Source organism: Xenopus laevis, chromosome 7L (genome assembly GCF_017654675.1).
Source record: "Xenopus laevis strain J_2021 chromosome 7L, Xenopus_laevis_v10.1, whole genome shotgun sequence".
Lineage (NCBI taxonomy): Eukaryota > Metazoa > Chordata > Amphibia > Anura > Pipidae > Xenopus > Xenopus laevis.
In genome coordinates this window covers 6,270,187-6,281,488 of record NC_054383.1, presented here as the reverse complement: position 1 = coordinate 6,281,488, position 11,302 = coordinate 6,270,187, and the positions used below count along the sequence as shown (strand labels likewise).

Below are 11,302 nucleotides of genomic sequence, written 5' to 3'. Positions count from 1 at the left end.
CCCAGTCAAAAAGCATGACTTTCACTCTGTATCGTCACTAGTTGTACCTAGTGCCCACTTTAGGGAAGACTCTAGTGGGTTTTGGGATTTTTCCACGAGAATTTACCAGATTTGAAGAGATATGGGCCTTCATATTACACAATGGTTTATTTAGCTGTTCCTGGTACTGTCCTGAGGCCACTGTTGGGTGACTGAGCAATTTTTTCTTGTTATTCCTACAGGTGGCTTTGGGTGGTCCTTCTGCTGGGAACTGTAGCCTACTCCCAGAACAACAAGAGACCACTGTATGGAACCATCACATCTCCCAATTACCCCAAACCGTACCCCAACAGCAATGAGAGCACCTGGAATATTACCGTCCATGAAGGGTACCACATTTCCCTCAACTTCTTGGTGTTTGATATTGAACCCTCTGAAAACTGTTACTATGACTTTGTTAAGGTAACCCCAAATGTTTATGATGTTGTCCAACTAACTGCATGATATGGTGACATTAACTGTCTGTAGTACAGAGGCTACTGTCTTACTAACTACATTAGTAACAATGACTAATAAAGAATTTGCCTTTGCACACTCTGTTTCCCTGTATCAGGTGATGGCAGATGGGAAGGAGCTGGGGCAATTCTGTGGTTCAGTGAACTCCCTAACCAACCCTACGCGCCGACAGTTTGTGTCCACAGGAACCCAAATGAGAATTCACTTCCAGTCTGATTTCTCCAACGAGTTGGATGGGGACATCGTTCCATACAAAGGATTCATGGCCTTTTACCAGGCCATTGGTATGTAGGAATCATCATGTTCTGCAGATCAATGGGACAAGACTGAGTTGGATTTCTGGTGGCGGTTCCTGACCGAGTATAAACATGGGACCTGATGCTTTGTGGTTAACACATACTTCCAGGCTAGGTAGTAGTTTTCCCAATAGAATTCCCATTTACAAAACCAATCTCAGGATTATCCCCTTCTTCATTTTAGATCTCATGTTAGGTTCTTTACCCTTGGCCTGGCTGACTTAGTTCGCTTCTATCTACACATGGCATAGCATTCATAATGACAAGTTCTGTCTTCTCCTTGATTGTCCTGCTATTGTTTGAGCTCCAGCCTCTTCTTGCTGCTAATATTAATCTCCCTGGGTTCTCTTGAAACCCTCTCACAACCCATGGTGTGTTTGGAACCTCTATAGAGGTTAGATGATGGTCCAAGCAGGTAAGATTGAAACAAGGGTTTTTTTCAGAGGAAAAAGGGACTACAGGTATCAGTAGATTCATGAATGTGCAACCACAACAAGTGATAGGTCTCACCAGATAACTACAAAAATGTCCAAAAACTGTAGATAACTACATGTAATGTCCCACCAGGGGCTATATGGATGTGATTGCAGCCTTATCCCATGTTAACTGACTTTCTTTCCATCCCTCACCCCTCCAAAACCTTCCTTCTCTTTCCCAGACAAGGATGAGTGTGCTCCTCCTAGTGATAACAGTGCCACCTGGACCCCTCCTTGTGAACACGTCTGCCACAATTATGTGGGGGGATATTTCTGTTCCTGCTTTCCGGGGTACCACCTGCAGAGCGACAGCAGATCCTGTAAAGGTGAAAGTCTTTTTGCTAAGGCTAGAAAATTAAAACCACCCAAAAACAGGGTCAAAACTGTGATCCAGCACCCATATATCTTTGCAATTAGCAAAAAGCAAACATCTGGTATCTGAGGACCAGGGCAGTCGTTGCTCATGTGACTTTATAACCTCCTTGGACCAACACATTGTAATGCTCCTCACATGTAATTCTCTCTCACATTGAGCTGGTGTCTCATGTTGTTCCAGTGGAGTGCAGTAGTGAGATGTTCACAGAGGAGTCTGGGTTTATCTCCAGTCCGGGTTACCCTGAGCCTTATCCCCCAGACCTCAAGTGCAACTACAGCATTCGCTTAGAGGAAGGCTTACAGATATCTCTCAGCTTTCAGAAACCCTTTGAGATTGACTATCATCCCAAAGCCCGATGCCCGTATGATACACTAGAGGTAAAGCCAAATAATTTACATTTCTTATATGTATTTGCCTTTCTCTTTTGCCTCTCACAAGAGTGAAACTTATAGGGCATCTGGTTTCTAGGGTAAGTATCAAGCCGATTGGCAACTGTAACCAGTATTAAATAATCCCCTTGTGTAATAATGCCCCCTGTCTATGGACCAGGTGTTTGCCGGTGATATGATGTTGAATAGTTTCTGTGGAAGTGACTCCCCAGGGATGGTTATGACTCGGAGCCATACTGTAGACATTGTATTTGAAACTGACGACTCTGGAGACAGCAAAGGTTGGAGCCTGCACTACACGTCGGAGGGTGAGGAAGCACTACACCTGTTGTACTGTCTCTCCTGTTTCTCTGAAATGCTTGGTTCATGAATTTGCTAAGACTATATTTGCAAAGAATACATCTGAACTGCTTTCAGTGTTGAACTGGGATTATGGGAGTCCACCAGGAAGCTTGCATATTTGATTGGTTAGTTTGATAGACCATCTGATTAGATGCTGAAATTTCCATCTAAAGATGCCCCAACAAACATATCTCAATGACTGTTCTACATTCATTTGGCCGAATCATGGGCACCAGGAGACCAGGTTCATCACCTTCTATTTTCTTCTTGTTTGATCTTCTATTATGTACTTTTTTTCTCTTATTCTTACTATTTTACACCATTACCCCTCATTCTTATCCACTCCTTCCCTGCATGGTGATGGCCCCATTTGGAACAAGTTAGTGTAAGAGGCACAGAAGGCCTATAGTTCTTGTTACAATGCCACTCCCTGGTCATATGAAGGGCCCAGTGATAGCTGCTAATACACAGGTAGGGTATGCAAAATATAAATACCAAACATTTTCAATGGTTACTCATAGACAGAGTAATTATACCATTTTTGTATATATAGATGTTTGAAATTTATTGTGCTCTCTCCAAGGCAAAACCCCTCACTGCCGTGCCTAAAGCCAACATGGCAATGTTATATTGGCCAAAAATAGAAGTATTTGAAGCTACAAACCGTCTCTTGAGTGTTTGGGCTGCTCAATCCGACAGTGATCTGATTTTGCCACTTCCAGAATGTATATAACATGTAGAAACTGAAGGTTCACTGGAGAGCAATTGTGTTCAATTTAAATTGCTTTTATTCTGGGTGCATAGCACAACATGTTTCGGACCTCTTGGGTCCTTCCAACTGCACCAGAGGAAGGACCCAAGAGGTCGGAAACATGTTGTGCTATGCACCCAGAATAAGAGCATTTTGAATTGAACACAATTGCTCTCCAGTGAACCTTCATTTTCTACAATGATAGATTGGCACAACAGGGAAAACAGGACTTCAGTGGACCCTCCAGTCTATAATGCTAGTTGACCTAAATTATTGACCAGTATTACTACCTTACCCTAGGCCATCCCTAGTTTCAATGCTGATCTAGTAAGCACTCTGGGGCCCTGTTTAGTGGGAGCAGAACCCATGGGACTTATTGGATAGTTCTATGTTCTGTATTTTAGGTTATGAGGAGTGGTGGGACCTTGTGCTGTAGTAAAGTCCTTGTGGCTGTTCTGTAGTGGATTAAAACTGATGGAATGGCAGACAAGAGAAACACGTTGGGGAAGGGGTAGAGAGAAAAAACATTTAAGTAGAAAGAGAAGAATGATTGGAATGGTATTGTGGGTCCCAATTTTCTCAGAGAAACTAAATCTGGCTCTTTTCTCATTGAACATTCTGACTGCAGATAATGGGCTATAAAGTTCTGCTACTTGCTAATTACCATACAGAGCTCATGATTTTTATAGCAAAATTCTTATTTCAACATTTCTCTAACAGCGATTCCGTGCCCCAACCCCAAGGCCTGGGACAAGTACACCATCATCAGCCCCAAGCAGAATATATACAGAATGAGAGACTACATTGTCGTAACTTGTCAGACTGGATACAAAATCATGGAGGTCAGTGGTTCAGTTTCCAAATGCTCAGATACCCGATATACAGAATGTACATGGCTGGTGGTTCTGGAGCTCTGCTGTTTAATCCTGCTTCATGTGTTTTGGTTTATTTTGACTCATGACTCATAAACAAACTCAACCATTGTGCAACACGTTACAAAGTGCCAAAGAGACAAAAGGTCATTGTCCTCAATGGGATCAATAAAGCACAAGCTGGGCACTAGCTCCCAAATAATATGATTGACCTTGGTATAAGTGTTGGCTGGGGGAAATGCAATATAGAGACTTAACAGAACAGGTGCAGCTGCCAAGAAAAGTGGCCTGTTTGGCTCTGTTTTTTATAGAGCCAAAACTTGCCTCCAGGCCTGGAATTCAAAAATAAGCACATGCTTCAAGGCCACTGGGAGCAACATCCATGGGGTTGGTGAGCAACATGTTGCCCATGAGCCACTGGTTGGGGATCACTGCCCTAAAGCATTCCATGTCATGTTCTTTGCCAGCCTGGGTCTTAGTGACTAGTGATTTATCATTGCTCAGGTTATATAATTCTGCTCCTTAATCTCTTAGAGCATGTCTTTGATGTGGTCATAGATGTTGGCCACCAACACTGCTGCAAGAACCTGTAATTGTTGGGGGCAGGATGCACATATTGGTTATTATTAGGCTTCTGCTAGAGTTGTCTGAAAAATACCCAGAATTGATATTTTCTTCAAAGTTGTGTCATTTTGTAACTGACTTTTTCTTTTGACTGTAGGACAGGAAAGAGCTCGGCAGTTTCAGCACAATTTGCCAAAAAGATGGTACCTGGCATCGCCCAATCCCTCGTTGTGAGAGTACGTGTCTAATTCGCATATGGTCGTCCCTGGGGGGCACTTCAGTGATGTGCAAATATGGGCCACACACACACACATTTTAGGCAATACTCTGCTGGAACCAAACTATTTGCAATGTTGGTGAGAATATAAAGGGAGGAGCAGTTGCTTATCATAGCAAAGTGGTAGGTACAGGGGTCGTTGGGATCCTCCAAACTTCAGAAACTTTAGTACGAAGATCACATCTTCTGCTACAACAGTTTCAACCAACAGACGGAGCTTTATAGCTGTTCTGTACTGAACTGGCCAGTAAGTAATATAGGAGAATTTAGACTTCCCTTTCAGCTGATACTGTGTGCTGCTTGTGGTTCTACAAAATCTGAAGAGAGCGCATGTTAGAAGCCTACTGTATGTGCATGTTGTAATACTCATGCTAGAGAGATAAAGATATACTGTATATTTATTGTGTATATAAGTGATAGCATTTGCTGCATGGGCTGGCATCTAGGTGAACTCAGAATCCTTCTACTCCTGCATTGACCCAAACCTTGAGCTCCCACCAATAGGTTTTCCATTGTTCCATTCCAAAGCAGATATCAGTTGGATAGGGTTCCGGTGGTTTATCTATAGGGGTCCCTGAATACCAATATTTAACACAGTTTCATATGTCAGAGGGGGCCCTACATCCTGATTGTGAAACACTGAGATCTCAGCTATGGAATTGACACCCTTGTACATTAATCCCTTTTGCTGTGCCATAAAGTCTCTCATTCTTTGCAGTTGTGACCTGTAAAGATCCTCCAGTTCTGACCAATGGACAATACAAATTCCTGACGGCACCAGGCAACCTGGAATACGAATCCGTTATTCAGTATCACTGTAACGAACCTTACTACAAAATGGTAACTGCTAAAGACAGTGGTAAGTGCTCAGCTCTGTTACTTACCTGCTTCCGCCCCATACTGTACGTGCAACAGTTTTTTTTACCTCTGGGAGTTATTTATCAAAATCCGAATTTATATCTTTATTTTCTGAAATATACTCCGACCAAATCTGCTCAGGTCATTTCCCCTTATTTATCAGTACATTTTCCAGAAAAATTCCAGTGCGGGAAAAAAATCGGACGTAAATTTGAATCGTACAAATTTTTCAGATCTTCCACCCGAAAAACACCGTTTTCTTTTGGATTTTTGCCCAAAAACCACTAAATCTTCCGATTTTTGCACGAAACCCAGTGCAGATCAGGATATCTTCTTGACTTCTCCCACTGACTGATATACAACCTTGGCAGGTCAATGGGGCAAATTCACTAAGATGCACTTCGCCGCACTTCGTCAGGCGTAGTTTCGCCAGCGCTCCGCAAATTCACTAAGATGCGAAGTTGCGCACAGGGGTAGCGTAAGGTTGCGAAGTTGCGCTAGCGTTGATTCGCTATATAAAGCGAAGTTACGCTAGCGAAGGCTAATTTGCATACGGCGCGAAATTTAAATTTCAATGGAGGAACACGTATCTGCACTACAAATGCCTAGAAAACCTTCAAATCAGCAAATAAAAATTTTATTTTGCCCTACACATGTGCCCACTGTCTAGGTAAGTTGCCATGAGTCAGGAAATGTAGGGGGTAGGAAGGGGAGCCCCAAAAAATTTTCGATCTTTTTCAGCCTATCAGCCATCATGTAGAAAACACGCCAGCGTTTTTTTGGGACTTAGAAAAAAATTGACTTTTTTTGAAACAATCCCTATCTACTCTATTGCGCTTCGCCAGGTCTGAGGTGGCGAAGGAAGTCTAGCGTAAAAGGTAGCGTTCAGTACACTGCGCAAGTTAGTGAATTTGCGTAGTTTCGTCGCTAGCGAAAATTCGCCTGGCGTAAGGTTGCGAAGTAACACTAGCGAAACTACGCCAGCGTTCGTTAGTGAATTTGCGCAGTAGCGAAAATGTCAAACGCTAGCGAATTAACGCTAGCGTTCGGCGCTTCGCATCTTAGTGAATTTGCCCCTAAAATGCCGGATTTTCGGATTTGGACTATTTCCATCTTTGGGGTATAATAAATCATGAAAAATTCAAGTTTATTTTTTTCACTAAAAATTCGCATTTTATAGTAAAAAAAAAAAAAACTAGAATTTTTTGATTTTTTTTGGCATTCGGGCTTTAATAAATAACCCCCTTTGTGTCTTGTAATACTTGTAAACAAACATAGGTATAGTTCTGATATGTCTACAACCAAAAAAGAAACACTTTTTGGATGAATTTGGATGCTACGGGCAAATGCACTGATGCAGTTTAGGACACATATTAGTAAATAAGCCCATTACAACATATATTTATGCCCTAAACTGTATCAGGCGGCACATGATGGACTTTGTTCGATGGGGACACCAAATCAGTTCTTTGCTTTTCATTCACAGACACATTCACATGTTCAGCCCAGCGACAGTGGAAAGATGAAAGTGGAGGAAATAAGATCCCATTGTGCATACCAGGTACCTTCTATATTAGTATTCCCTGTATTATTATTTGGTGTTTTTCATATCCAGGATGTGTGATTTTTCAGTACATACAGCTATATAAAAAATAACCATCAACATTGGAAGGTAATCCCCCAATAAGCAAACCATGAAAATGACTTATCTTTCATAGTTCAAAGAAATAAATCAGAAGTATATTTCATTATATGCATCAAAATGCAACTGATTTAGAAAGCTTCATGCATCCCAAGTGTACTCGTAGCAAATGGAGTAGATCAAAAACTCGCAGTAGTGTTCCACTGGATTTTTATATAGCACCAAAAATCAGTTTACTTTAAAGGAGAAGGAAAGCTACGGAGGCATTTTATTGCCAATAGATTAGCTGCAATAGTGCAAGCTAGAATGCTATATTTATTCTGTAGAATGTTTTACCATGCCTGAGTAAAAAGCTCTAGAAACTCTCTGTTTGTTTAGGATAGGAGCTTCAGTATTAATGTGGTGTGACATCACTTCCTGCCTGAGTCTCTCCCTGCTCTGGGCTCAGATTACAGTAGAGAAGGGAGGGAGGGGGGGGAAGAGGAGCAAACTGAGCATGTTCTTGCCCAGGGCAATGAGGTTTAAGCTGAAGGCAGGAAGTCTGATACAGAAGCCCATGAGTACACAATAGAAGGAAAGAAATGCTGTGTTTCTTTTGACAGGGGACTCAGAGCAACATTACTTTGGGGATTTACTGGTATAGTTAAATGGACCTTTCTGATAAGGCTTACTTAGTTTTAACCTTTCCTTCTCCTTTAAAGGGATCCTGTCATTGGAAAACAAGTTTTTTTCAAAACACATCAGTTAATAGTGCTACTCCAGCAGAATTCTGCACTGAAATCCATTTCTCAAAAGAGCAAACAGATTTTTTTATATTTAATTTTGAAATCTCACATGGGGCTAGACATTTTGTCAATTTCCAGCTGCCCCTGGTCATGTGACTTGTGCCTGCACTTTAGGAGAGAAATGCTTTCTGGCAGGCTGCTGTTTTTCCTTCTCAATGTAACTGAATGTGTCTCAGTGAGACATGGGTTTTTACTATTGAGTGTTGTTCTTAGATCTACCAGGCAGCTGTTATCTTGTGTTAGGGAGCTGCTATCTGGTTACCTTCCCATTGTTCTTTTGTTTGGCTGCTGTGGGGGGGGGATGATATCACTCCAACTTGCAGTACAGCAGTAAAGAGTGATTGAAGTTTATCAGAGCACAAGTCACATGATTTGGGGCAGCTGGGAAATTGACAATATGTCTAGCCCCATGTCAGATTTCAAAATTTAATATAAAAAAATCTGTTTGCTCTTTTGAGAAATGGATTTCAGTGCAGAATTCTGCTGGAGCAGCACTATTAACTGATTCAAATTTTCCCAATAACAGTATCCCTTTAAATGGGATAAAATGCCACAAACAGTAAGTTGACCCCAGATACATATGAATATGAATGTCGGGGGGGGGGGTTTCTGAACAGTTTGCGTAGGATTAAGAAGTTATGTGTTATGTAATAAAAGTAATGCAAACACTTAAGCTACCACAAAATCATCACATTGCTTGCATTTTATGTGTGGCAAAAGTCCTGAGAAACTACGTTGACCACAGTAATTCACATATATTTGGAAAGTGCCCATTTTCATCTTCTGTAAACTATCTACCTCTTTACTAGTTTTGATTTTTTTTTAAAAAACCCGGTGGTCAAAATATTGGCCATACGTGACCAGGCCTTCCTGTTATCCAGTCAATCAAATACAGCCACCTCAAGTCCTATTCTTTGTGGTTTCTAATTGGCTGGTGGAGCATAAGACCTAGTTGATGGTTGGCAGATGTCCATCCTGGTAGGTAGAGTTTGACAAATGTAAGTCATAAGAGTGAACAACTCGTTTTTTTTTACTCTTGGTTTTACCTGTTTACCCTTTATTACCCAAGGACAGTGGTTGCCAAATTGTTTTTTCAATTCAAGCCCCACTTCAGGGGCCAAAATTATGGCCAAGGTTCACCTTTAAGGCTAAATGTTTGGCCAGATACATTTATTGGAAAATAATTGGAGTTATAGTCATTATTTCAAGGATATATAATATAGAAAATACATATTCTCCCCAAATCACCCTAATTGTCATTCAAGCTGGTCTTTCTAGGAGACCCAATAGGCGTTCAGCACAATTCTCAACTTTACGTTGAGACAACCTATCACTGCTCCATGCCACTCAAGGTGGGCCAGACCCACAGACCCAAAACTACTGATCTTGGCTAATAAATGATAATATGCCTATAACGTATGCACTAAAGCATTAGTTATTCCAAATCCATCTTCCAGAACATACCCTGAAGTTAGGTAACCTTGGGAGCTGTTCTGACCTTTCTCCTGTAATTCTTCACAGTGTGCGGGAAGCCAGATAATCCTGTGACAAATTTCGGCCGTATCCTTCATGGTAAAAAAGCTGCTCCAGGAAACTTCCCTTGGCAGGTTTTTATCTCAAGAATGGGACGTGCAGGAGGGGCCCTCATTGGGGAGCACTGGGTGCTCACAGCAGCCCATGTTTTGCAACCAGAGAATGAAGAGAAGGAAGACAATGACCCAACTAAAGTGCATATCTTTATGAGGAGTTTGGATGTAAACCAACTGCTAAAAATCGGAAACTACCCAGTTGAGGCATTCTATGTCCACCCTAAATACCGCAGGGGACGCTATGACAATGACATTGCTCTTATTCGCCTGAAAAATCCAGTGGTCATGGACGAAAATGTGTCTCCAGTCTGCCTTCCTAGCCCAGAGGATGAAGATGACATTTACCAGAACCATAGGAATGGCTATGTAAGTGGATACGGACAGACCGAGAACCGCACCATTGCCAATGAACTCCGCTATGTTAGTGTGCCTGTCGTAAGCTGGTCGGCCTGTGAGACTTATGTTAATGACAAAAAGCTGAAAGTGAAGGACGTCTCTGAAAGGCAGAAATATAGTTTAACCAGAAACATGTTCTGTGCCGGATTCCCTGAGGAATCTCTTAATAAAGGTGATTCGTGTCAAGGCGATAGTGGTGGGGCCTATACTACCCCAAATAGACAGGATACCTGGGTGGCCACAGGGCTTGTTTCATGGGGCATTGGCTGTGGCCAGGGCTATGGAATCTATACCAAGGTCAGTAATTACCTGGACTGGATAAAGAGCTACACAGAAAAGGATGAATAGTGTCAGTGTTTTATATCAAGACAAACATTGTATGTTAATTGCAGAGACCTACATGTGTCCGTTTCCTCCCCTCCCTCTGGGTGACAGAGAATAATCACTGGGGGGATAAAATAGTCTACTGGGGAATGGAATAAAAGATGCAAAAGTTGCTGTTGGTCAAGGCAACCAATCAGATGTTTGTCCTCAACGCTGCGAAATATGTTGGCGCTATATAAATACATGTTAACAATGTTAATAAACATAAAATTCTGCTAGGTCTTAGAACTTAGGTCTGCTGTTATTTTTACCCATTTGTGTTATTATCGTATCTTGTTTTTTGCACAAAAGAGAAAATAAAGTGCAGATTCACTTAAAAGAAAATGAAAGATGTCTTTCCGTATCCAATAACACTCAGGGATAATATTATAACTCCACGGGTCAGACTAGGTCCCTGGCTCTTGTGGGTCCCTCCGGCCCAGATCCTGGGCCAGTCACAACAAAAACACATTGTAGCCCTGAAACTGCAGCTCCGGGCCCCCCAGTTCGACCCTGATAACACCCTCTTATAAACACACTGCAGCACTTCGAATCCTGTGAAAGTTGTTTATTGTGCCAACAAACTAGGCAACGTTTCAGGCCAACACCCTTTTTCAAGGCTCAAGTCTTGAGACAAGGCTTGAGAAAGAGCGTTGTCCTGAAACGTTGTCTAGTTAATTGGCACAATAAACCACTTCCACAGGATTCGAAGTGCTGCAGCGTGTGTTTCTTGGCGTTATACTTTTGAACTTGATGGACGTGTGTCTTTTTTCAACCTAACTGACTATGTTAGAATATCTCCACCCGACACTACAACAAGCGGTGACTTAT

General features: G+C 41.9%; 1 protein-coding gene across 1 annotated transcript; it reads left to right on the top strand.

Annotated features, from left to right (window-relative positions):
- Positions 1-221: 221 nt before the first annotated feature.
- On the top strand, positions 222-10,821 carry MGC130869.L (Putative ortholog of complement C1r subcomponent precursor (EC 3.4.21.41) (Complement component 1, r subcomponent), 1 of 1 L homeolog; the record flags this gene model as incomplete). The annotated part of the gene is given in 10 exon segments (NM_001096661.1): positions 222-441; positions 593-779; positions 1,450-1,593; positions 1,824-2,020; positions 2,193-2,340; positions 3,846-3,967; positions 4,719-4,797; positions 5,557-5,697; positions 7,183-7,257; positions 9,645-10,821. Coding segments are annotated over 10 exon segments (2,125 nt in total), but the record flags the coding sequence as incomplete, so codon positions are not given.
- Positions 10,822-11,302: the final 481 nt, after the last annotated feature.